The 27,103-nt window shown below is 35.2% G+C and overlaps 4 protein-coding genes across 8 annotated transcripts; 2 read left to right on the forward strand and 2 right to left on the reverse strand.

The window, feature by feature from the left end:
* Nucleotides 1-1,390: 1,390 nt before the first annotated feature.
* Nucleotides 1,391-6,569, reverse strand: LOC136412331 (uncharacterized). The gene is made up of 7 exons (XM_066395372.1): nucleotides 6,220-6,569; nucleotides 5,224-5,330; nucleotides 2,569-2,685; nucleotides 2,268-2,512; nucleotides 2,065-2,216; nucleotides 1,894-2,012; nucleotides 1,391-1,845 (listed from the first exon to the last, which is right to left on the reverse strand). Exons 1-7 carry the CDS (start codon nucleotides 6,263-6,265, stop codon nucleotides 1,609-1,611), a joined length of 1,023 nt encoding a protein of 340 aa, XP_066251469.1. The 5' UTR covers nucleotides 6,266-6,569; the 3' UTR covers nucleotides 1,391-1,608.
* Nucleotides 6,570-7,151: 582 nt separating this feature from the next.
* On the forward strand, nucleotides 7,152-10,077 carry LOC136412053 (carboxypeptidase E-like). Of its 3 annotated transcripts, XM_066394924.1 has the most exons (12): nucleotides 7,152-7,270; nucleotides 7,566-7,780; nucleotides 7,826-7,944; nucleotides 8,125-8,321; nucleotides 8,382-8,537; nucleotides 8,594-8,760; nucleotides 8,815-8,951; nucleotides 9,015-9,154; nucleotides 9,209-9,335; nucleotides 9,383-9,537; nucleotides 9,594-9,619; nucleotides 9,727-10,077. In XM_066394924.1, exons 2-12 carry the CDS (start codon nucleotides 7,677-7,679, stop codon nucleotides 9,836-9,838), a joined length of 1,440 nt encoding a protein of 479 aa, XP_066251021.1. In that variant the 5' UTR covers nucleotides 7,152-7,270; nucleotides 7,566-7,676; the 3' UTR covers nucleotides 9,839-10,077. The 3 variants fall into 3 exon arrangements, with proteins under 3 accessions (XP_066251021.1, XP_066251020.1, XP_066251022.1); XM_066394923.1 differs by lacking the exon at nucleotides 7,152-7,270 and having other exon boundaries at nucleotides 7,438-7,780; XM_066394925.1 differs by lacking the exons at nucleotides 7,152-7,270; nucleotides 9,594-9,619 and having other exon boundaries at nucleotides 7,443-7,780.
* A 42-nt stretch (nucleotides 10,078-10,119) lies between these two features.
* LOC136412054 (integrator complex subunit 12-like) lies at nucleotides 10,120-11,511 on the reverse strand. Its single transcript, XM_066394926.1, has 5 exons — nucleotides 11,244-11,511; nucleotides 10,880-11,087; nucleotides 10,732-10,821; nucleotides 10,601-10,684; nucleotides 10,120-10,545 (listed from the first exon to the last, which is right to left on the reverse strand). Exons 1-5 carry the CDS (start codon nucleotides 11,470-11,472, stop codon nucleotides 10,467-10,469), a joined length of 690 nt encoding a protein of 229 aa, XP_066251023.1. The 5' UTR covers nucleotides 11,473-11,511; the 3' UTR covers nucleotides 10,120-10,466.
* A 395-nt stretch (nucleotides 11,512-11,906) lies between these two features.
* Nucleotides 11,907-25,137, forward strand: nsl1 (non-specific lethal 1). Of its 3 annotated transcripts, XM_066395378.1 has the most exons (13): nucleotides 11,907-12,094; nucleotides 12,532-13,756; nucleotides 17,525-18,287; nucleotides 18,660-18,877; nucleotides 18,938-19,095; nucleotides 19,157-19,361; nucleotides 19,417-19,620; nucleotides 19,684-19,883; nucleotides 19,969-20,105; nucleotides 20,165-20,249; nucleotides 20,834-21,190; nucleotides 21,472-21,664; nucleotides 21,926-25,137. In XM_066395378.1, the coding sequence occupies exons 2-13, from the start codon at nucleotides 13,300-13,302 to the stop codon at nucleotides 22,078-22,080; spliced, it is 3,132 nt and encodes a 1,043-aa protein (XP_066251475.1). In that variant the 5' UTR covers nucleotides 11,907-12,094; nucleotides 12,532-13,299; the 3' UTR covers nucleotides 22,081-25,137. The 3 variants fall into 3 exon arrangements, with proteins under 3 accessions (XP_066251475.1, XP_066251474.1, XP_066251476.1); XM_066395377.1 differs by lacking the exon at nucleotides 11,907-12,094 and having other exon boundaries at nucleotides 12,410-13,756; XM_066395379.1 differs by lacking the exon at nucleotides 11,907-12,094 and having other exon boundaries at nucleotides 12,413-13,756; nucleotides 21,944-25,137.
* Nucleotides 25,138-27,103: the final 1,966 nt, after the last annotated feature.

Genomic DNA, 27,103 nt, shown 5'->3' on the forward strand with positions numbered 1-27,103 from the left:
TGGAGGCCGTCTAGGTGGAATGAAGTCGACACTTACCTACTTTCAAAGATGGATTAATAAACACTTCCAAACAAGTCTTACTTAAGTCTTTCGAAATAATTACCACGGAAGATTAGCAATATTAACTAGAAGCTTCTAAACACAATTATTTTCTTACTAGTTTCATATACAGGGTATTCGTAAAATCACGCATAAATTAATTTTTTCGGAAAAATGAGATTTTTCAAAAAAACCTCGGATACGTAAATTTTGTTTTAACGAAATACTTTATTTGACATCATTTGTATCAGTGATGTCACTTGACGATAAACAAATATGACTGTCATCGATCTTTTTTTTTAATAACAAATTTCGAATTTTTTTCAGGAAATGTGAAAATATATTGTTTCAACTTCATAACTATGGAAAATTATTAATGTGTTAAATAACAAAAATTTAGAGAAAATGAAATTAAACATTTCAAAATAAACTACTGTATTTGTTAACATACTTACATAAAAGTTAACATAATGCGAATATTTTTGTTGTAAATCGAAATAAGTCCCCTGAATGCGTGACTCATTAATTCCTGTAGTGACAAATTTATTTCTGAATATCTCATCAACTCAAGAATAATTAACGCAAACATATGATTTCAACAAGATGGAGATTCACCACATTATTCAGTCATTGTTTGTGAAAATCTTAATCAGATATTTCCAAATAGATAGATCTGAAGACCTTGTACGTTGAGTGGCTGCCGAAAACTCCAGACCTCAATCCGTTTGATTTTATACTCTAAATTAAATAGTTTATTTTCAAATTTTCAATTTTATTTCTCGAAATTTTTATTATGTAACGTACCAATAATTTTGCATAGTCATAAAATAGAAATTACATACTTTCAGATTCTGGGAAAAAAATCAGGGGTTGTCATTAAAAAAATATATCGATGTCATATTTTGTATACGAATGATGTCACAGAAAGTACTTTTTTGAAACAAAATCAAAGCATTTAAGGATTTTAAAAAATAATTTCTAGCTTTAGAAAAAATTAATGTATGTGTAACTTTACAAACGCTCTGTATAAAATGTACCTTTTGGCAGCAAATAAAACTCAATATACGTAATAATAGTGACTACATGATATAAAAATGTAAATCTGACGGCAATAAATTGGCGATATCGATCATCTATTAAGTACTTAATTTGCGATTTTCAGTAATATAATAACATTGAAAATCTTATTGGTAATCTCCGAGAGAGTCTAAAAGTAATTTCAATCACAGCTCTTTAAAAAGGTTAAAGCCCGCTTAAATGCAATATTTCCCAACATCTTTAACATTAAAGTTTTTGAGAAATTTATTGAAACCGTCGTGTGCAAATATTGTATAAATATAAAAAGAAAAGATTTCAAAATACTTTTTAATTTGCGTCGCAATGAACAACTTCAATCAAATCAACTCAAACTGGGAGAGCCTCAAAAAGACATGCAGAAGGAGAATCAAGGAGCATTTTCTATCTCCTCATCTACCTCAAACAACATCCTGCTTATTTATTGATTGGCAAGGCAAGCAGTATGGACCTGTTACTAGATAGAAGAATCAAATCTCTCTGAAAAATAAGCATCTATTGGTCTTCTTTAACCTCCACGTCGCCATTCATCTCCTTGACACAGTCCTCCCCGTTAGTCATCTCCTGAGGCCCCCCTCCGCCTCCCACTGACTCTCCGGTCACCTCATAGGGCCGCAAAATGGCCCTAACGGTCTGGAAGTGTTTTTTAAACCCGAGCTTCGTATATAGACCTTTGGAGGCGTCGTTTTCTGGACGGATCACCACGAAAGGGAGGTAGCCGCGTTCTGTCACCTTCAAGAAAACCATTGAAATTATTAAAGTTGAATTAAATTAACATACTATTTTGGTGAGATGCTTCGCAAGAATAATTCCATATCCTTTTCGGCGATATTCGGGTCTCGTCTGCATGGAAAACATAGCCCCGTAGTAGGATTGCACCATCCAGGCTGCCAAGTCGCCTGAAAATATCTAGTTTATTTTAATAATGACTTTTCAAAGATGTCTCAGCACCTTGAGCAGAAAACACGCCGAAGCAAGGCAGTTTTTCGATTAGTTTCTCAAACACTTCGATGCACTCCATGTGGTTGGCAGGATACAAATCGTGAATCATTTGAGCGTGTTGTTTTTTGAGCTGACTCAATGCAGCCTGCTCCGCAATCACTCTGTTAATTCGAAAATAACTAAAAAATTCACAATGACAAAAAAATGCTCACAGTTCGCTTTCAGTTTCCTCCAAGTGGGGCTCGACCAGTCCATACACATCTCCATAAAGCTGCTCAATGGTACCTATTTTATTGTAAAACTGCTCTATTTTGTTCATAATCTTGGAATGTGTAAAATTTAAATATATGGGTTGCGACCAGTCTACGAGAACGTCTTCCGTTTGCAAGAGCTCTAAGTTTTCTAACTGGTCGCATGGACAGAAGACGCTGAAGGATTCGTATAGTTTGTTATTGGGCTGGAAAACCAACATTCGAAGAATAAATTCGAAATCCCTTTAAACTGGAAAGCTACCGTTCTAGTCATTCCTGGAAAGTGCAATATCACAGCTTGCTCTGGCCAATTTTTCGTTACGTAGAAGTGGAAATCCCACACCCTGTCGTTTATGAAAGTCTTCAAGGTTTGATGAAACTGCAAAACATTTGCAGTAAGAAAATATAGGCGTGTAGAAGCCTTGAAAGTTAAGCACAGGCGACTGTCTGGCTACATATTTGCGGGATTTTAATTAATTTTTCCAATATACAAAAAACTTCATTCTTCCATTCGCTTCCATCAGTTTCATTCCCATTTATCAAGCAAATATTGACAGCAGCAAAGCAGAAAAACAATGCTTTTTCGTATAGACGAAACATAGGTTTAATCACGAAAGCTGTATGCGGGTAGTTTTCCAGGTCTATAAGCTGTTTTATATTTATAAACATCAGGCTAAATTGCACAAATTTGCATTTAAAATTGGAACTTGTTAAGTTCGCATGTTTAGCCGCCGGTTAAACGGTCGTTGTTGTTCACAAAATAACGGCAAAGAGTACAGAACTTCTATTGCAATTAATTTCAAGGCCGATGGAGTTTAAGGTCAAATGCAACAATACACTAGAAAATCTTTTTTCCGCGTTTGTATATTAAAGTATTTTAAATGCATAGAAAATTTGATTAAGGGCGGCTTTTTTAGTTGGAATACAACCATTTATGCATTAAATTCGAATGAATAACGCTCGCGCGATCTACATTCAGCCCAGAAAACTATAAGAATAAACTTTTGTGGTGAATGATAATTATTAATAAAGTGAGTTGAATAATTATAAACAAGGCGAATGTAATTTACGAATGAAATATTAAATTAACTGTTAAAAACTGATGGTATAATTTTTTTTCTTTTATTTTATTTGGAAAAGCGCCTCAGACACAGGGAAAACTCTTGGCAACGTTTCGATGACACATCTGCCGTCGTCTTCAGGACCTACAAAAAATGAGTAGGAAAATGAAAATTTACAGTTAACTGAAATGTAAGGAAAGTGAATATCTAAAATATGTGAAACATTTTGAGATTCCTCTCCTCGATCGCTGAGGAATGACAAGACATCATTTTAAAAGGTTAATTAGGTTAAATAAAAAGGTTAAATAATTGGCAGTTCAGACAAATCAATACGTGCTTTTACCAAAATTCGCCATACGAGAATTACGCTTTTCATTAAAAAGGTTTTGGAAAACAATAATGTGTCGGTTACCAGTATTAATGACGTCTCCGAGTTTCCTCTCGTTTCGCATATGAAAAATATTAAATTTTCAGTGAAAATGTGGACAAAATTTGGAAAAGTTTGTGCAGAGATTAAGGTTAATTTCATAGAAACATAATGAGTGTTTACAGGAGATTAAGCTTGGCTGAATACAGTTAAAAATCGAACTTTTAAAATTTGATTTGATTTGATTTAATAATATTGGGGGAAATATCGTGTCATTTGTGTTCGGGTCTTCGAAGTCGCACGATGAGCGAGTAGCAAACCTGGATGAAACTCAAATTAAATTTAAGTAAAATTTCTGTTACAATGCGTTAAAGTTTTGTCTCGAGCGCTACCAAGCATCAATATTTAATCAAATTTACTCATTATATTAATTTTAATATCAACATTTTCAAAATTTTTTATTTTTAAGAATAACGCCTCACAGATCAGTAAGGGTTATTAGATCCGTAGAGTTGCACACTAGTCTCGGTTAAAACTAAATAAAGATAATATTTACCCTTTAATAATGGATGAACATCCTTGTTAACTTTTTAGTGACAAATCTTTCACCGCCTTCAGAACCTAGAAAAAATTATTTAAAAAACGAAAATTAACTGTTAACTAAAATGTATGAAAAGTGAATATCTAAAATGTGAGAAACATTCGGAAATTCTTCTTTTCAATCGCTGAAAAATGACAGTCAAGTCAGCATTCCAAAAGGTTGATTTTGAGATAAGTCATTGGTATCTTATCGTTATATCTAATTTTTCCAAATTTTATTTTGTATGCTGTTGATTACTGTAAATGGTATTTGTTAGTGTTTGATTTTTTCATTATTTTATTATAAAAAAAAATTATTTAAAAGCTCAAAATTAACAAAACTAAACTATATGCCATTGAGTATATAAAATATGTGACATTTTCTGAAAATTGCTCGTCTCGATTATTGGGGAATGATAATTTTTAAAACGTATGTCAGATCATGGTTTCCAAAGATTGATTTGAGGTAAGTGATGGTGTGTCATTACTATGCACGTGGTTTTTAAAATTTTATCATCTGTGTTGGCGATTAATCTGAATGGTATTTGTTAACATTTAGTTTTTTGTTATGTGTCCAGGGTTGACCGTTTGTTCAAATATAGGTTACCAAGTGTTTATCCATGTTTATTTAATAAGAGACTTTTGTAAAAGATTAATGTTATCCTCAGTTTTAACTAACAATAATGTGCAATTCCACCTCTGCCTGAATTCCCATCTGCGTACAAGGTATTATTCCAAACAAAATTTTAAAAATCTGAACAATCCGCTTTGAACTCCGCTCAAATACGTGAGACATGTTTATTATAGTGTTCGTAATTTGGTAAATAAGAATTAATGTTGATATAATGGTGAAGAAAAATTATTATTACATGCTATTATTAGTGTCTTATTCTTTTATTGATGAACTTACCTTAATGGAATCGGGTAAGTAGTTACCGAGAAATTCTATGATTTCTGGAAGCTCGGATTCTTCAACCAATCTAAAATTTTTTCCCTCTAGTAGAACTTCTTCCATTGCTAAAATATAGAAAATATTATAACGCCTGTGATACTTATCCAACGAACAAATTATTGTCCATTATTTATGCGTTTTATATGCTCATTCATATGTATGGTTAGATACATTTATTCTTGGTTTTATTGGCTGACCGCCAAATGTAGTATTTGTTTTCAAAGAGGCATTTCGATAATTTATTGCACCCCGTTAATGGAAAAACTGCAATGACGTCAGCTAAAGTACTATCATCCGCATTAAAGTCCTTTTTTCCTCAATCTACGGTAAAGCTCACCTCGCCCAACAAGGGACGATCCTTTCCTCACCGCCGAAACTAGAGTTGACTCCCGTAAAAACCTTTTTTTCTAGACACACACACCCCTCAAAAAACTACCCTTTATTCCGGCTTCCCAAAAGGTAAAATTACCCGGCACTCTCACTCGTATTTGGAGACGCTATTGAGAAAATTGATCGGCGGATTCAGGGGCGCACGCTACGGAAGGGGCGCGGAGACAAAAGCTGCCACCCTCGTACGCTGCACCCCTCTTACTACTACTGCAGAAACGGGGTGCTGCCGGCAGGAAAACGCGTCAAAATTGGCAAGTTTACGCGGTTGCCAAAGAGGGCTACAAAGTAAAGGTTTTTGTAGTATACTGTTACCATGATGTTATAGAAAAATTACTCTATCAATACATGATGTAGCAAAATTTCCTCAAATATATAATTTTTTACGCATGAAACAAGTACTAATGGTGGCGCCATCCATACGCCAATGCCATATTTAAATCAAAAATAGCAGAGGGTGAATTCAAAAATTTTCTAACTTCAGGAGCTTTTCATTAAAAATCAACTTCAGTTAAAAGTAACTTTCAGCGGCAAAATAATAAAGAAATTTCTGATTGCAGTATTTACCTCCGTTCTTCTTCAGGCCGTCATCGGCCAGACTTAAATTGCACATTCTCAGCGCTTAATGAACACAGACAAAACTCACTAAAAATTATCGCGTATTACGAACAGCAATTCTTGCAGGAGTGAACAAACAAAGAAGCGTCGGCATGAAATGTTTATACTGGGCGTTCTATATATACCTCTGTATATAATTTTATATGTGAAAAGTCGGCTGAAGAGGCCGGTTACCCATCGAATGCAGCAAATTTTCGAGACATGTGATTTGGATATATTTAGCCCATTTAGAAGACATACGAGGTGGTGGTGGAGACCACAGTGGAGACCATAAAATGCGACCAATGGGCTTTAGTGACGCCCAATGGCGTGCTCGTATCGTTGTGACTCATTAAACGTTTCCAAGTCTCAATCATCCAATGATGATTGGGCCGCCACTGCTTGGCAAATACAAGCAGGGGCACAGACTTGATGGTTAAATTACTTAAAAAAACAGAAACATAACAACAAAGTCATAATATACTTATTGGTAGATTTGCAATACTGAAAAATATACAGGCTGTTCTGTTAATTTACATTTTAAGTGCTTACTGTCTAATATATTAAGTGTAAAAACTTAAAAATGGTAAGGGATAGATATATTGACTAAAAAATTCTCTTAGTAAAAACATTAAACTTATTGATTACAATATTTTAAAAATTAGAAAATATACTGGGTGGTTTATACATATAATAAAAATTGGGATTGAAAACATAATCCTGCTACGTGGAATTATTAGACATTCCCACTTTCGTTTTCTATATGTATATATCCCCTGTAAAATTTATCTTTTTAAGGTTGTTTTAATGAATAATTTCAAGCATAAATTTAGGGACGTATCTCGCATGATAAGGTGATACTCTAGTTGAAATGACAGTGATATTCCATGCGAAATGTTTTCCTTGTAACGATTTGCATGTTTGCGGCCTGCATTCCAGCCAGTTCGCAGTTCCTCGTTTAAAATTCCTATAATTGCCACGAAAACCGTGCACTTATAACAGCATTCCGCGCTACTGGCAGGTAAGACCTGAACCAACCCTCTAAAGAAACCTCAATTAATCTGCGAAGCTCAATGATAGAGAACACGTGAATATCATCGACACACAATAATTATTATTTTCAAACAAAAAAATATACTCAGCTTCTCTGGAAATCCATAACTAGAGCGACGTCATTGGAACGCTGACGTTGCGCATAGCGAGGTTTTAATTCATATTAAAAAAACCCTTCTTCCCACTCCTGGAAACCCTTGAAACAAACAGAGACATATTATGGGCATGATGACGTCGAATCTAGTCTAATCTCTGATTTCCAGACGCCCTCCACAGCGCCGGCTCGATGAGATATCCAGTTCGATACCGCTCTTCTCTTCGCAAAGTGTTTCATCCCAAAACAGCTGTTTTGGCCCTTTAAAAATACTAACAAAATGTTAAAAATCATCTTCATGTTTTGGATGTGTATTGTCTCATCTGCTGTCCAAGGTTTCGAGCCTAAACACCATGACAACCAGGAACTTTTCCACATTCTAAGGTATGAGATAGTTGCGTAACAGCAAAGGCTTATGTGTGGTTTTAGGGATGTAAACATCAAATGCAAAAACATTACAAGAGTGTATGCATTGAATGAGCCTTCAGTACTGGGTACTCCGTTGTATTTGATCGAATTTTCTACCCAACCTGGGCGTCATGAAGTGCGTAAGTATGTTAAATTACAGAAGCCGTCGATACAGAACAAACACTTAATTTCAATATGCTCGTGAAATAATTATTTGGAGGCAAATGATTGATGACTACCATTATTAAGTGCAACATTAGCTTAATCTAAAATCGACAGGATAAATTATCTTCTAGGATTTTAATTAAGCTACTTTGTAGTAAAGCCTGAATTTAAGTATATAGCAAATATGCATGGGAATGAAGTTCTGGGTAGAGAGCTTCTGCTTCAATTGGCAGATTATCTTTGCGACGAATATTTCAATGGTGATCTGAAAATCAAATCTCTCATCCAGAACACTAGGATCCATTTAATGCCCAGCATGAATCCAGATGGATGGCAACTGGCTACAGACACTGTATGAATCATTATTGTGAAGGCAAAATATAAAAAATCAACACATAACTGTCACTTCTAGGGGGGGAGAGATTATTTAACTGGAAGAACTAACAACAATTCCATAGACTTAAACCGGAATTTCCCAGATTTGGATAAAATTGTCTTTGAAAACGAGGAAGAAAATGTGGATCGAAACAACCATTTACTCGAGCAAGTGACAAGATTAAACGACCCTGTAATTATTTCTGGTATTCCACGCATTGATGATAATAATTAAGAATTAAATTGCAGCTTCAACCGGAAACCAAAGCTGTAATCCGCTTGATAATGCAAATTCCTTTTGTTTTGAGTGCCAATTTGCATGGGGGAGATTTGGTGGCGAACTACCCTTATGACGAGAGCCGCACCGGATCTCAAACTGATGAATACACTGCCACCCCCGATGATGAAACTTTCAGGTCTCAATACTCATATGAAATTAAATTTCTCTACACATAAAAATCACTTTTAAGGTACCTAGCCCTATCATATTCAACCAATCACGCAGACATGGCCAACCAACACAGGAAAGGCTGTGGCAACACGGAATCTCAATTTTCCAAGCAAGGGGGCATCACCAATGGTGCGCAATGGTACAGTTTACAAGGAGGTAATAAATTCCAATCAGAAAATACGATTTCTTCAGTATCTACATGGTTTTTGCCCCATTTAGGCATGCAAGATTTCAACTATCTTTCAAGTAACGATTTTGAGCTCACTCTGGAATTGGGTTGTGATAAATACCCGCCTGCGGAGGATTTGAAATCTGAGTGGGAACGTAACAGGAAATCTCTGATTAACTACATTTGGCAGGTCATTAATAATTTATAAATTCGTCATTTATATGAGCTTAAAGCACGATTATAGAGTCATATTGGAATCAAGGGTATCGTGTATAATGTGGACTCAAAGCATCCTGTAAGCAACGCCATAATTCACGTGACTAATATTACTGGGGGGCATTCTAGTGAAATCAAACATGATATCACTTCAGGTAATTTTTAAATGTCTTTGGATTACGGAAGTTTAGATTGCTTTTAGTCTACGACGGAGATTACTATAGACTTCTCACTCCTGGGACTTACAAAGTAACAGCCTACAAAGATGGATATCTTCCCCATTCCAAACTAGTAACCGTCACCAATCCACCTTTCACCCCTGCTCAAAGAGTGGATTTCCCATTAAAGCCAATAGCTGTGAGTTTATTATCAAATTATTCGTATCTATTATATTAAATTGAACCACTTTCCAGCATTCCAAAGACCATACACACAATCGGTATGAATATTAAACTTTTTTTTTGGTTTTTAGTGGTGATGGTCACGAATGCAGTTTTGGGTTTTTGAAAGCTTTGTTATAGTGTGAAAAATCATCTCTTGTTTCAGATATCCTCATTCGCCGAAAATGATAATTTTATTGAGCCGAAAATCGACGATCAATACGCCACTCAAGACCGCGATTGGGCAGCCTGGGCAGAAGAGAGAGAGCCCATTTTAGAACCCATTGCAATCGCCTAATTCGGGAATTTTTTTTGAATGTATCCTAAGCAGTCACATTTATTTCAAGTTTTTAACAGGGTAATTGTAGCGCTTAGGAGGGCATATGCACTCGACACAAATTTTCTTCCAGTGCACAAAATTATCATATAATTGGTATAAGATGAGTAACTAGTAATTACTCGCTTACAACCATTAAACTTAAAAAATAATGTATAGTAGGAAAATTTAAAAACACAATTTTAGCTGCAATTACTTAGAGGGAAATAATGATAAATGAATAAATAAAAAATTTAGAAATGTATTAACTTCCCTGTAAAAGACAAAAAATCATATCCTGACGAATATAAATAACATTTACACACTACTGCCGAATTATTTAATTAAAAATTATTGACCTATAAATTTGTCTAATGCAAAAATGAAAATCAGTAAATAGAAACGAGGTGCTGTTTTGTCAAGTCATCATGCTTTGCCGAAACTGCGGGATTTATACCTGCTTCAAATTAGATTTTTTAAGATATTAATAATAGAAATACATTTTAAGAATTGACTTCCTTCACTAATTCTACACCTGAGCATTTAATTCTCAACTTGAGAGTGCGATGTGGACGCTCGTGAACTGAACGTCAGTCATGCTTTCTTTTCTCTGAATAGTATTTAGATGAAGAGCTTTTGCTGCTTTTGCTGGATTTCTCCTTATCAGACCTGCAAGGTGTAATCTAGCAAAAACTGCTATATGGAACACTAAGCTGTATTTTACCTTGAAGAGTGACTAGGAGATGAGATGCTGCTGGATTTAGATGCACTCGATGAAGATGATTTACTGCTGGATTTGTGTTTTTCACTAAATTTTTTCAAATAAGCTTAAAATCTCTTTAAAAAACTTCTTACCTTGACTTATGGGCATGCCTATGACTCTCAGATTTGGAACCTTTTGAAGAAGATCCATAGTCTTTTTCTGATGTTTTCAGCTTCTTAGTACTGCAACAAAATATTTAAATTTAAACACTGCTAAATCTTACCACAATTCTTCTCCTGCCTGATGCCTCTGCAATTTGAGCAAATCCAACTGTCCATAACACTTTCCTCATTGACGACAGGCTTGTGGCACTCTTGATGATACAAAGCATGACAATCCCGACATTCTAAAAGTCTGTTCCGCACACCAACATCCATTTTATTGCAAACAACACAACTGAGGTCATCTTTGAAGAGGTCTAGTTCTAAGTCATTGTCTGAATCATTTGCTATATTAGAAAAAAAGAAAATTATGCTTGACTGAGTTTTCAAAAATAGTGCATAATATGGTAAACTCCAGTCCTACTCTTAATTGAAATCCTGCTTCAAATTTGAAGCAGATTATAACCCCATTTACTAACAATAATTAGTTATTAAATTCCTACCTTTATCATCACAAATTGTGTTGGTTAAGATAGGTTCTTCACTCTCCCTAGGAGGTAGTTGGCTTTGAAAAAAGTCAGTATAATCTTTCACTATGCCAGTCTTTTGAAATATGGCTTCTTCTAAAATATATTGCAAAGGGACTGGATCACCTTTCCGTAGGCTCCTGCTCTCATATAGAAGCCCTATACACTTCACAAGATGGGGGTCTAAGTCATTACTGTTGGACATGTTTTCAACGACAAATTATTTTAAATTTTTGGAAAATTTTTGAGTATTTTAATGAAGTTTTAAGAGTTATCCAAAGATTTTTAGAAATGGAAAAAGTCTATTATACATAGTATAACCACAAAAATCTCCATATCAGCTGATTGGTCACTGATCCAAGCAAAAGCTATATGTCAGGAAATACGTCATACGGCATGCATGCCATAATCAAAAATGATTAAATTTTTTTGGTCATTAATGGTATTTTTATGCTGATCTATGTTGAAGGTTGATATTAATGGATAATCATACCGCATTTTAAAATTCATAACAGAATTATATAATGTCACAAAATTTTTTTATTTAATATTTGCATACTCTATGACGCGTTTCAACTAGATTTTGTTAACATTTCTCTGTACTGAAGGCTATTGTCCGTATTGTATTATTCTTATGTCTATTTTTTGATCAAACAAAAAACAGTGCTTTTCAGTTAATTAATTATTAATAAAATCAGAATTTTTTTTTAATCCTAAATTTGCAGGCTTTAATATGTTTAATTTGTTTAATAAGTGGTGTTTAAGAAATACCCTGGAGTATGGGGTTAATAAGACAGTCCTTGTAAGCACTTGGAAAGGGAGAAAAAGTAAGATGTTTTTTACGATTTTATAATTTAATTTATTATTTACAATTATATTAAAAATTAATTATAAAGCTAAATAGAGCTACAATTAGGGGTCAGCAACATGACAGGAAAAATGTTTTTGCTATTTTTTTGAGAAAGTATTTTTAACCTGTGTCATGCATTAGATGTTAATGAGAAGAGCGCTGAAAGTATTAGGAGTATGGGCCCCGTTTTTATGTACAAATAAATATGGACATATTTAAAGAATTTCATGGAGATTTAACTTTAATTGTTATTGTTTTTAAACGCCCCGCCATTTTATAAGTAACAGGGACTGATGTTTGACTAGTTTGACAACTATAAGCAATGTGGTTATTAGTCATGTATGGATGTAGATGGCGCTACTCAGGCATTTCGTAATGTGCCACCATTTTAATTTATCTCAATTTTTCTTGCAGAAATTACAAAAAACCACAGAAAAGCGCTATTGAACGTCTAAAAAAAAAACAAGCGTTAAACAATTCGAAGGACGCAAGACGCAACGTAAAGTTCCCCCGGAAAAAGGCGGCGAGAGAAGCAAATTGCGTTTGCTCTGTATGAAAATCAAGAGATCGTCGCGCGCCGCTCGGCCCATTCCCCATACCTTCGTTGTAAAAAGCCAGCAAATGGACGGGCGCGTTGTTCGTCTGTTTTAACAACGAAAGTCGCCATTGTTGTTGATTAAAAAGCACGCGAAAGGCGTAGGCCTGTTTCCCGTGGATAAAATCAGCTCAATACTGCTTAGAGGACGAAATTCCGTTCCGCAGGTCCATCGTCCCGTAATAGTGCTGAAAGTGGTGCAATGTTTTTTGTATGTGTATTTGTGCTCGGCCTCGGTGCTCCCCAATAACGATTCCGCGTTTCGTAAGCTTCGCCTCGTCACGTGGGAGTGTTCCGTTTAAAACACCGTCTTGAAACGTTCCCGGTTAGGTCTCGAACCAAAATGCTCTGCTAGAAAATCAATTTGCCCATCCTCCTAATCATCCCATGGATAAGGATTCCCATTTCCGCCGCACGTAATTTGTATGTTTTCGGAACCCAATTCGCCGGCAAGCGACTCCTACCGGTCTTTAAATAACAACTGGTTCAATTACGCGTTATCGCGCCACCAGACTGGGCGTCCTGTCCAGGCGACAGTCCGGACTTTCCGCCGTGAGATGCAACGTCCCCAGGACAAAACTGGATGAATGGGATTGCGTACAGCCTCGGTGAGAAGGCCCCATGCGGATGTCATGGCCCCCGCGTTAACGGACAGCGTCCAAGGGCAGAAATTCGAGGGTGTACCACCCAAAAGTCACTTGGAGCCCGCATCGCCAGTAAATAGTTTTGAAACAAACAAATACCCAAAGACAGTTGCGACCAAGTGTAGTGATCCGGCCAGCCCCTTAAACACTGATGATTTGAGCACTAATTTGGATAGTCTAAGTTCAGTGGGTTACTCGTCGAAGAACAATCAACTCGATAGTTTCCTCACTGAGTTTAACAGTGCCTCGGATAAGACTTTGCCTGGGACAATCATGAATTTGGGCTCCACCTCTATGGGCGACCAAGGCGACAAAATGGGCCTCCCAAAGACTCTGTTAAATGTAAATAGGATTAGAAACTCAAGTGATGCTGATCAGTTGTTTGGCAACAACCTGGAGGGTAAGTGTTACTGTTGAAAGAGGTTTAAAACATATGTGATATCTATTTTAAATTTCATTTTCATGGTATTTCCAAATTATATCTTGCATTTTTTATGTCATAGTCCACCCAAACTAACTTGAATGGGATTCACAAATTTACATTAAAATTTCGGTTGCCTATGTCCAAACATTTTTATCACTTTCTCTAAAATCAAATTATTAACTTAAGGTCAGTGTTAATTATGAGCTAATTCCCATTGAAATGAAGTCTGGATATTGGTTGCATTTTTGATTTCTATGAAAACTAGCTTGATAAAGTTATCATCAGATTAATCATTGTGCTCTAAACCACTCTATCAATATAAATATTCTGGTCATTTTATCAAGAAAATAATTACTGTAAAAATGAAAACATTGGTGATTCAATTCACCAAGATTCTATGTTCATCCTTTTTATAAAAATAATTATCCTGTTGATTAAGTTACCACAAGTAGGATATACTATCACTTAGGTCAAATTATTGTTAGCTAGCAAATTTTATTGTCCTTTAAGAGTAACAGATCAAAGCAGCATTAACTTTACCAGGAAGATCATTTTAAATAGCTATTCATGAACCAATATTTGGAAGAAAAGATTGCCTCTCCTGGAAAATCTTGTAGAATCTTCTTGAATGTTTCCAGACTTGTTTACATTTTATTAGATCCCCTTCAGGTTCTTCACATTTTACTTGTTGCAAATCTTAAGTTTTGGTTTTCAAATAGGATATCCTGTATTTTTTGAAATTGTGAAATTCGGCAGTTCATTTTCTCTATGGCAGGATTGTTAAGAGTTTTTTTATACACTGGGTTAACTATCTTCAATTTAATAATTTAAGAATTATGTGATATTCAATTATGCCACATTTATTTTTGAGAGATTTTAGAATTTTTGTTATCAAAATGTCTATATATGGGTTTTAAAAAAGTTAATAAAACCCCCCACCCTACTTACCTTTAAAAAATATATTAAAAAATGAAATTTTGAGAATATGGGAAGAAGTAACTACTGAAAAACAATAAAATCTGATTTATGATTAACCCATAATTTGATGTTAAAACTTTTTTTTATTACTATAATCAGTAATAATATTTTAGGTCTAAGGACTTTAAAGGCATATACCAGGATATTAAACAATATTTTTATTATAAGTGCATAATTAGGTATAAAAACTTTCATGATTTCAACACTTAAAATAACAATAATATTATCAAACCAGGACACAGGCTTACATTAACTCATAAGAGCTGTATAGTTGTCATCATTACTCTCTTTACTCGACTTCTAATTGCAATCAAGAAGATGAATCTGAGAGGCTTTAAGCTCCTGATATAAATATGGTTTATTTCCTTTATATATTTTTTTTAATTTGTGAATTTTATATCAATTCTGGGTCTCAAAGACTTTTTTTTAACTTAACTGTTCAGGATGCTAAGATCCCTGATGTTTATTGAACAAATAATGATTTATGCTTATTATTATTATTATTATTGTAAAAGAAAGTGAAGCTCTGTATCCTTGTATCTGGGTGTGGTGTGATGAGATCAGTTATTAACATATGCATTAAATTTTAATATCCCTCAGAAACTACAAATATGTGCTGAATGTGTCTTTTTGAAATAATAAAAAATTTCTTTGTGAGCCAAGCCTAAGGAAGAGGCACTTTTTAACCTGTTTTTTGACATTTAACAGTGTACATGACAATACCAACACTGGGCTAGTTGTTAGTCCATAGTCTAGAGACACTTCTAAATGGTATTACCAGTCTCAATTTTAGATTACTATTTTTTCTTAGCACCATATTTGCTTCTGAATAGAAAAGAAGGGGTATGAGATTTTGTTTTATTTCAAAATATTAAGAAACATGTTACATAATGTGGGATACAAATTATACTACAATCCCATTACCAGTGCAGGCACATTTTTTCCATTGTTGGTCAAGTAAATTGGCTGGCAAGGGACCAAATAAGGCAACAGAGTGGCTTTCAAATCTTTGATTAAAAGTCGGTGTGAGAAACAGATCACCATTTATAATATTGACATTCAGAGCAATTCTTCATGTATTCTTATATGTACTTCCTCATGTCCATGAAATAAATGAGAAAACTAGCTGATATGTGCATTTGACATCATAATATGCACATGTTAGTGAGTCATAGTATTTTTACTTTATTGGGAAATCCTCAGTGAAGGTATCACTCACCAATTGATCTTTTACTTTACCTTTCTGCTATTTGTACAATACTTAAAACAGAACTCTAAATGAATAATGCACACAAAACAGGTACATACAGGATGTCTGAAAAATATGGGTGAAGCTATAACTCAGTTATTTATGAATGGATTTTGATGAACTAAAAGCCAAAAAACAAAAAAATTTCAAACTATTAAGTAACATCAAAGTTGATTTTCTCTAACTTAACTTCTGCTTCAGGTGTCAATTTCAGAATTTCAAATAGAATAAAAAAAAATTTTTTTTACACTTTTTGATAGAAAATTTTTTTTCTGAATTTAATGAAGTATGACAAGTTAATGTTAAAACAATTGAAAAAAATGAGTTATGTAGCCATCTGTATCCTAAATTTGGACATGCTGAGTTATGTAACAATTAACTTGCAACTTAACTGTTCACAGAATATTATTAGGAAGAATAATGTGATTCCAATAGTTAAGGGCGGCTTTATCTTGTCCCTTCTCCTTGTGTATCATATGGGTGCCCCTTATCCATGGTGCCAGGCATCTTTGTACAAGATGATACAATAGGATGAGATGGAATGAAATGCAGATGACCTCAGAATAACGCAGATGGCCCTATGACGATACTGATTGTTACATAACTCATGTTTCATTTAAAAATTGTTTTAACATCAACTTGTTATACAACATTAAATTCAGAAAAATATTTTCTATCAAATAATGTAAAAAATTACTATATTACTAAGCGTAGTATGCTAATATGGAGTTCTATTTGAAATTTTGAAGTTAACTCTAGAAGCAAAAAAAGTTGAGTTAAAAAAATCAACTTTAACATTACTTAATAGTCTGAAAAATATAATTTTATTTGGTTTTTAGTTCATCAAAATCCGTTCATAAATAACTGAGTTATAGCTTCACCCCTTTTTTTTTTGTGATATTATGTATAAAGGATATCAATTTTTCATATGACATTTCTTATGCCTACCATAGCTGAGATGTTGGCTTCAGAAAATATATTATTTTTATTTTAAAAATTTGTATTTCAGCAATGCATTAATATAGAACAACCAAATTTTGAAAATCTATTTTTTTGAACTTTGAGATGTAATTTACAATTAAGATATAACAATTATAGAAAAATTTTAATTTCACACTTTTCTTTTATTTTTATTAATGTTTTGAGAAATCGTCCGTTTCTAAAAAACTGCGATTTTGTAATAAGGATGAAACAGATTAAATCAAATAAAAATAAAATTACGTGTGTTCGGGGTGTTTAAGAAATTGGTTGACAAGAATTTCATGGAACAGATTAAAAACAAAAACTGCATGTCATAACTTTTGTCATACAATTGAATGAATAGTACTTAGTAATTTCATTTGCAAAAATATCCAGGGAATAGATGGTTTTTAAAACATTATTTTCATTTTATTTGAAATGAAATATTTGTAATAAAATAAATGACTGATCTAAAATCTTAATTTTGTTTGATTAAATTTTACTTTTATTCACTAATTATTACCTAATAAATGCACTAAATCACTATTTTAATGCAGATGACATCATGCAACAAGTTATTAAGTCCATAGAGGGCAGTGATCAACTAAATACCTCATCGAGTGATCTTACTGAAGTGTTTGATATGAACATTGAAAAGGAACTTTTGGAACAAGTAGATAATATGATGAATATTTCGATGGACGATCAACCAGACGAGCTGGAGACGGCTCAGAAAATAAAGGAAACTCAAGCAGGAGCCCTGCTCTCTGACTTGCAAACTAAACATTACAGGGTGGAGAGGAGGTTGGATTTCCTTAGGCGGCGCTGCTACAAACTACAGGCCCGCCTCATGGGCCAGCACATCAGTGGAGAAGTAGTGGGCGTGTTTGAGCAGGTTCACCGACTGATCAAAAAACCGAAAGAGCCGGCAGATTCGATAAGAGCTTTTGGAACTTCGTTCGGAGACTCTGTATTAACACCTCTAACTTCTTCTTCAGCGAAAGCTCTGAGCAGAAAACTGGAAACCGCGAAAGTGTTGCAGGCAAACACAGCTGCGCGACAGAGGAATGTTCCTAAATACTTCGGGTCTGGGTCCATAGAGGCTTCTTTGTTTCGTAACAGTACCAGCGGACAGGTAAACATACCACAGTGGTCCAACCTGCATAAGGAGGAGTTAAGGAAGGTCAGTGATCAGCTGCGGTCTCAGCTACAAATCGTCCAAGAAGAATTGGATAGTGAGGCTACAGAGAGCAGCTCAGGAGGGGAAAGTTGTGACGAATTGCAAAGCTACAACAATCCTCATCAGCAGTTTCTCAGTATGTAAGTATCAGAGAGTTGAATTACCTAATTCAAAATTGTGTGAAGTTCGAAAAAACTGACGTCTGAATGAGGTCGCTATAAAACCGGCATTTGTTCGCAGTTTTGAAAATTTTAAAAATCACATTTAAGTGACGTCATGCGATAATTTATCATTGAGTTTGGATCAGTTACGAAGCTTACTAGAAATGCTTTTTTCAATAACTTATGACAGAACTATGCATATCTTAACGGGTTATATAAATAGTAATTTTTGAGTAGTTAGTGAAGCCTTGTTTGCATCAAAAATATTTTATTTACTCGTGAATTTCATTAAATTACGTTGTTTGCTTGACCTTGATAGTACCTTCTCTATCTTTTTCATAATTTTCACAGACAAAAACGGGCTCTTTGGAAGTATTCAGTGGATCGCGCGGCAATTGCGGCGCGTTGGACATGGGTCCAGTCTCAAATCTCAGATCTCGAATACCGAATTAGGCAGCACGCGGATTTGTACCAACAGGTGCGCTCCTCCAAAAGTCCAGTTCGCCTGGAGAACGTCGCTCTCAAGCCACAGCCTGTATTATCTCAGTCTGAAATCGCCGGACATCACGGTAAATCCAGTACATTTTCATTTTTGTGTGTTTATTTAGAAGGTATAGTTTTTGATTTAGATTACGGAGCTTCACCTTTGGATAGTACAAACGTATCGACTGCCTTAAACGGATATCTCGGGCAATTACCAGGTGCCCAGGCGGGAAAAGGGCAAGACAATGAGTCTTGCGCCAGGACCAGGCCTTTAGGTAGTTTTACAAAGAGGCGGCTTTTGCAAGTAATTATTATAAAATGCTTTTTTCAGCATTGATTTTAGTGTGTTTTTTAATTAATATTAGGTCGCGGGTCTTTATGCAGTCTCGAAAAAAGCGGCTCGTCCTAGCACGGTACGATGTTCATGCGTCGCTTCGAAAACGGTCTGCGCGCTGTGCACTTTCCGGACAGACCCCACTCATCCGCGTGATTCGCCCGACACTCTGGGTAAGGCCGAGAAAGTGGCTCTGCTCGATCCGGGATTTCATCCGGTTCTCTCTTCTTCCGAAGGTTTGAATTATCTTCAAAGATTGTTATCTGAGACTGAACAATTTTTTGACTGTAGATACCTCTCAAACTTTGCACCTTGAAGCCGTAATGAAGATGAACGAATGGCAGCAACGCAGTCTGAAAATGAAGACCATGAAGGTACTTCAAAAACCCGACCGAGGGGAAGGTACACGGCCCTACGAACATCGAAGCCAGAAACTCGAACATAGGAAGAAGTACAATCGGTTGAAACCCAGCACCGTGTCTGCCTTATCAGAAAGTACGTGTTTGAGATGATTGAAAGAGGAATATTTGTTGATGGTTTTTTATTTTTTACATTTAGAGATCAAGAAGAAGCTGCGCGGACGCAAGGTTGGACGGCCGCCCAAATATAATAAACGGCCTAGTCAAGATTTCGATGCGATCGGGTCGGATGACGCGGAAGTGGAAGCCACCATGGGCCGGGGCAGACATATGGCGCAGCTCCAAGCTGGGCCTGCGTCCTACCACTCCCCAGGAGGGTCACCGCTGCTTCAGATGCAGGTAGACCTTTTTTTGATAATTTTGCCTGTATTATCTTCATGTTATTGGAGAGAATTGTTTAGTAACAATCGAAAATTCTTTTTAGTCTATATCCGGCTTCAAGCAAAACAGCCGCAGTAGCCGAGTGGGTTCCTACGACATTGACAATATTGTGATACCGTATAGCGTGGCAGCCACCACCAGGGTGGAAAAGTTGCAGTACAAAGAAATCTTAACGCCAAAGTAACTTGCCTGGATTTTATTAAGTTTAACTCGTTCTAACGATAATATATGTCTTGCAGGTGGAGGTTAGCAGAGGACGAGATGGTGACAATTAAAGTCGAGAAAAATAATGGAAGTGTGAGCACCCTCAACGAGGATAGTGATGTGAGTGCTTTCTATTTAAATGTGATTTTCCTAACTTTGGCAAATAACGTGCCAGATGAGATAAAAATTTCCTGGAAAATACAATTTTTGCTTTGTATAAACTTGAAAATTTCATATATATTGGCTGATTCTCATGATCACTAAATATGATTTTGAATTTTAATACCTTCAAAAACGAAAATAGAATGGCTCCCTTTCAATTAAAATGTTAAAAAGAGTGGCCGTTTTAAATTATAATTAATTAATATCTTCATTGGATATGTTTACTATTGTAATAACAGTACTAGTAGTTGTAATCATTATTTTTTGTATCTAACACTTTGATTTACGCACGGTAAAACTTTTTCCGCACATGTGCGCAAAAATGTTTCTCTTTCAGCTTGAAAATATTTGTGGTAGAGCCAATTTGCCGCATGCTCATAGTAAACCAGTCTGAAATCTCGTTTCTTTAACAATCAAAATCCGCGATATTTTTTTCAAGCCATTTAATAACAATAATGCGTATCTACACGTTATACAAGATCATTAATTTTCGTATCTCGTTATATAAATAGCTATTCGTTGTTAATTGGTGATTGATATAGACGGAAGATGTAACGGAGGAGGCGGTGCAGGCCCGGCATGACCGCTCCGAACTCGAGGAGAAGAAACGTTTTCTCAGCTATATGAAGTTCCCTCCCGGCTACGGCAGACAGCGTTCCCACAAGCGGCACGACAGCCTCGCCGAATCGTCGGGCGCTAACACGCCCGATCCGGCAAGCCCACGGCACGACGGTTCCAAAAGTGCTGGGCCTGAACCTTTGTTGATGGGTTCACCACCAGCCACGCCCGGAACCGAAGAGCTGTTGCCATCGATCGCGGTTGTGAGGCGACGGACGGTGTCGCAGTCGCGGTTCAGGGATATTAAAGAAGAGGGTGTGCCTCAGATTGACTATGTCGAGGTTCGTTTTTGTTCCTTGTTTTTAAAAAAAACTTCATTTAGGCCATTGCTAATTTTGATGTAATCTTCAAGGATAATCACTGAACAGATCTGAGTTTGTTTTTGTCGAGTTTTATTAGCCGAAACGAAACGCACTTATGTCACTTGGCCTTTTTATTGTGGAGTAACCCAAACTGACCTAACTTTTTCAAAAGTATCGAGCCTGGTTGACAAAGTTTAATTGCATTTTGAACCCAAACCAAAACCTGTTTTTTGCGGTGTATTTTATGTTTTTTTTTTCAGCAACCACCGTACGATGCTCGAACCTTTCCCTTGGCAGACCCAGATTTTGAGTCAATGGTGCGGGAAATGCCCGAAGCGAACCGCGAAGTGAAGACCAACTACCGGGCTCAGGACACCGGTATCGATAGCGATTTGCATGTTAAAAATGAACTGCAAGATTCGGCAGACAGCGAATCCACTGAATCTGCAGTTGGTACGTTTCATTATAGCATTTTATCAAATTCTATTAATTTTGTCTTTGTATTACTTGAATGAGCCGTTTTCAATGCATATTTAAGCGTAAATCGAGACATACTGAATTCTATACGTGACCTACTGAGGTTTTTGGCAACTAAAGCTAAGAATAATCCGACTATAAAGCGTGTAACAAATTGAGTGTTCCTTAGATCAGTTTACGGGGGAAATCGGTGTATTATGAAATCTCGGTTTCTTATATGAGCTGTTTGTGTTATAGGATTTAATTTGAATGCAGGAGAAGATGCCATGATGGACGATTACGAAGAGAACCTCATGGAAGAAGAGGACGAGGACGATGAGGAGGACCCGAACGATCCTGAATGGACAGATGCGGAAAAATCTAATTACCGGGATCGGCATCATCGGAGGTAGACCTCGAAGAAGTTGAGGTTTTTTTAGGGAAAAATTGCGGTCATTGTGTTTTAGAGCGTTCTTATTTGTTCTTTTCAGGCGAACTGAAGAGACAAATCGTTAATGATTAATTCACCGTTGGAGTTCAAGTTTGTTCTTTGTGTTATATCCAGACATTGAAAGTGATTCCGGGGTGTTACACGTTAATCTATTTCGTAACATTCGTTATATCATTGTTAAAACTAAAGTTTTATTTGTGTATAAAAAAAACCTTGATTTCGAATACCTAAACCTCAAAATTGGTAAATTTTTGAATGGGCGGTTTGTTGCCAATATAATGAGTTTTTTTTAACTTCCCTTGACGAGTTGTTACCGGACGAAGATGGCGAATAACGCGCTATTGCGCCTATTTGTTAATTAACACATTAAGCGCCATGGTAGACACCGGTGTCTGCTAATATTTTGTTTTGCCAAGTCACACGAATTCAAACTGTAGATAAAAGGCATTTTACACACACAGCCGTTTGTGGCCTCAAGGACGTATCATTTATAAAGTAGTCGTATTTATATTGAGCTCTAATTTGGTGACAACTAGATTTGCTATATTTTGTGGACAATTTATTAGTTTTCAAAGTTACAGATGCAAATATTGAGTGCTGAAAATATTACTGCGGACGCTCTTTTATACACCAATAACTTTGTAAACAACATTTCTTTTAGAATCCCAAAACCAGTTCCTGAATTAAAGGTAAAAGGTTCCAGATGTGCCGTTAAGATTTATAAGAAAGTGCATATACGTTTATGATCACCCATCTAGGTGAATATAAAAATCAAGAAAAATTGACGTGTTTTGATATTTTAGGTAAAAAACTGACTTCAACGTAATTTCGGATCGAATAGAAATGACCCTGTAAGTATCTTTGGACATCTATTTTTCACTGAAAAGCTATTTTAACACTAGATTTTAAAATACCCATATCGCATTCATTTTTCAGGTTAAGTATATGCCATTTTACTTTTCCTATCAAGTCGTGATTTTGTTTATGCAGCCACGTTCCATGTTAACTTTAAATGTTTGACCTTAGCCACAGGTGGCTGCCATTTGTTACTCAATTCAGCTCAGTCTCTCTAGTCACGCTAATTAATAGAAAACTAAACTTCAACTTAAAAGCATAATAAGTAGACAGATGGTGCAGCAAAGATAAAAAACGTATCGCCTGCTAACAATACCTATGCATACCAAGATAATACAAGTTCCATTGGAGGGAATACCAGTTCCCGTTCTAGATGATGGTTAGCAAATGTGGTTGTGCATGGGCCGACAAAAAACTGTCTATCTCGACTGCCAGTAATGAGACCCGACAACTACCTCAGCTTTTCATTGAATTGAGCCTCTACAAATGTTTTGTCGGAGCGACGTTTTTAAACTATATGGAAAATACGACTCTTAGCGTATGACAGCCCCGGTGACGACAAGTAACTGTGTGTGCTTGTTAAGCTGTGAAAAAATTATCGTATAACGTTATTCTTATGGTGACTCTTTCAACTCAATAATTAGTTTTTTCCTTTACTAAATATAAAATACCCCATTATTGAGTATTGGAATACTGTATAATTCGATTCCCCGCGCTGTTGTCTAAAATATTTCAATAATATTAGTAGTGGCACCTATATCGCTAATTACTTAGCGGATTAATCGGCCGCAATATCGCCATTAGTCCATTATCGCTTTAATTATGGTTGCTATGGAAATTAATGTCAAATAAAATGTCACCATTGATATTATGATTCAAAACGCGTTGACTTTTTATGTTTTGAATTTAATTTATTCTTACTTAATTCAGGTAAGTTTGTTGTAATTTTATGAAATCTAGTTGCATCTAATAGTGGAAAAAATCGTGTATACATTACGAATGTGAAATGTTTATGACTCTTACGTTCTAGATCCCTCCACGCTGCGCACTTCGGGATTTAAACGTAATGTTTGAGTCACCATAATATGCACTTCACAGCCTTTATGGTATAATATACTATTATTTTAGTTTGGAATTTCTAGCGTTTTTTCTTACGTCTTTGTAAATGCTAAAAATTCCCAACTTAAACTATTTCTAATAAATAGATCTATTCAATCACTCTATTATTTATTTTATACTACAGGATCATAGCGGACTACAGTAAAGTCATGAAGTTGTTACAGATCGCTCAAATGTGCAGTTTTTTATCACTCAATCTCATGTCCTCTATTTTGAAATAATCCCTTCAACCTGTCATTTTTATCGGTTAAACGTGTCTACTGTGGTTCTCTGGTTAAAAGTACTTCCATGGGACCACGATAAACAATGGCAACTGTTAGCCACTTCGTTAGGCAGCCCCTTGATAGGTGTCTAAAAATTCGGTCTGGCGCTGAATGTGTTAATTACATTGAAAATTAACCCGATCCGATCTAAGTAACCTGGATTCAGAACTTATTTTCCTCTCTTACTCTTAAGGCCAAATAGCCCAAAGTACTGGTAACTTTGTCCAAAGGATTATTTCCGTAGAAATCAAGCGTCTAACAAATGCTGTGTCCACATTTCATCAATTCAACTGGAACAAAATCCTTCAGAGAAAATTAGCAGAACATTAATTATTTGGCACTCATTTCAAAGTGTGTTGCATGAATGGATCAAGTAACTGTATAAAATGTATTAAATAGGCTTACAGTAATTAGGTTAGCAAGAATTTTTACGTTTGCTTGCTAGCCTCGTTAATCACGATATTATCGCTTTTGACAGCTAAACACTGTTTGAAATAGATAATACTCCAAAGTACTCTTCATAAGAGATTCACATATTGAGCGTTATTATGTAATATGGTGATGCTATTAACTTGCTAGGAGGTCCTTCTGCAGCGGAAAAATTCGGTTAAATTGTACATAAACATAGAGGAAAACTCAAAAACAAACACAAAAAGTGATAGGTATGAATAAAGTGTATTTATTTTCAAACGCTTACGTAGCCAAAAGAACGTTTAGCTAAAGTTAGTGTTACATTTTTATAAGCAGATATCCTAAAAATTAAAATTGTCACTGAATAATAACGGTTGCTTTACTAACCTCCCAATTCCCACGAAAATTGTATCCATTTTTGAAATACCCATAATGACATTTTATTCAAAGACGAGTGTTATTAAGAAAATCTGCGCATACATGTAATCGTTAGTGATTCAAATGAAGTATAATTTGGTTGGATATGTAAAAAAGTAATAGAAATTGAAATAAATTAATAATAGAAAATGAGTCAGTTTCATCGTCTACATAGGGGCAGTAAGGTAAATTATTTTTTTGGGTGTTTTTACAGAAAAAAAACGTCTGAGTTGTAAAGACAGAAAGCTTCCTTTAACCACTTCAAACACCCTGATCGAACTTTAAATAGTATATTACATTACAAGAATAATGAGACGCATATTACAAACGAAATAAATGCTGGTGACCGAGCCGCAGGCGAAGTCAATGATTTCGACGAAAAAAGTAGTAGCCTAAGAGTTGTAGACAATATTGTTCGTCATAAAATTATTGAAATCTTAATTCTGCCAATCTTCAGAGGTGACGTTTGGTTTGTGTTTTGAAATCGGGAAACACATGCGGTTGTCATGGAAATGCTAACGAATCAGTTACTAACAGTAAATAATATTACATGGCAGTATGAATATTCTTTACATAACACTTGTCTTTAATTGTTGATTTCCTGCAATTATTCCTGCGTTTATTTATAATTTACTGTCATAGGAGCATTTTTTTTTTTTTAATAGAGAGGGAGAATCAATAATTTTAAAAAGATATTGATTCTCTGTAGGTGATGCAAATCATTTAAACTTCTTTAAACATATAGATTTTGTATGAATCACCAAGCGGACTAAAATACCTAAAAAGCTACGAGTAAAATTTTTGGTGACTGATACTGGGCAAAAAAGAATAAATTATAATCTTGGGGTATTTGTCCTGTTATAGATATTTTTTATGTGTTCGTGCGGCATAATCCAGACACATTTCACACATAACAACGACAAAAAATATTGCAATCACTCATAAAATGTGTTTTTTTTTTTTTAAGCAAGAACGCCTTATCATTTTATAAGTAAGATGAACTTTTTGTCATTGTGTAGATTTCTGTTTTTAAGCAGTTAGAGCTTTATAATGAAATATTTTTTATTACAACATTTAAGCACACACTTAATTGGTTTTTATCCATGAAATGTCTATAATAAAATGAAACTGTCTGGCTTTTACATAGAGTTAAAAAAAAACCAGAATTATCTTTATTGTTGTTTATGTGAAATTACGGATAATGTGAAACTTCCCAGGGTCACTATAAGGAAACAAATAAGGGGTTTGCAAGAGATATATTACTAATTAAAACTTTTTTATTAATGAAAGCATGTGTTAATGATGAGCATTTGAAGAATAGGTAAGAGAGAAATTGAATAATAATACTGGAAAGATTATTTAACTTCTGAATTTGCCCTTATATATTCTGACACTACTCTTATCTGACTCTTACATAGGCAACTCAATAAACATTCGTCAATTTTATTACAAGTCCTTCGAAAATCTCAGTTTAAAAAGAATACCAGAAAGGCATAACAAACGACAAATTTCACAATTTTTTTTTGTAGCCGTCGATGGATCGATCAATCTCTCGCTCATCGAATAGTCGATCGCTCTGACTGCCGACATTTCCATCCATAGGTCAGTAGTCCACAGTTAAACCGACTGATTGACGAAATTATCATGCTTTAGATAAAATAGATACAGATATATTTACTGTAAAGATACATGGACTTTTAATAAGCATTATGCTAAGCGCAACTTTGTTCATTTTACTGTGCTTGTAACTATCTCCCTTTCAGAGATCCCAATGGCGAGCAGTGTGAAGTGTAATCACTATTAAGGATATATTAGGTGTAGGTTTTATAATAATATTTGTTAGGTGTATACTTTTACAAAACCAGCTTAAATTCGACTATTTTAACAATGTATTATTTTATCGTGTTGGTTAACTGAAAA

This window comes from Euwallacea similis, chromosome 11, assembly GCF_039881205.1.
Source record: "Euwallacea similis isolate ESF13 chromosome 11, ESF131.1, whole genome shotgun sequence".
In the NCBI taxonomy this organism is placed as follows: domain Eukaryota; kingdom Metazoa; phylum Arthropoda; class Insecta; order Coleoptera; family Curculionidae; genus Euwallacea; species Euwallacea similis.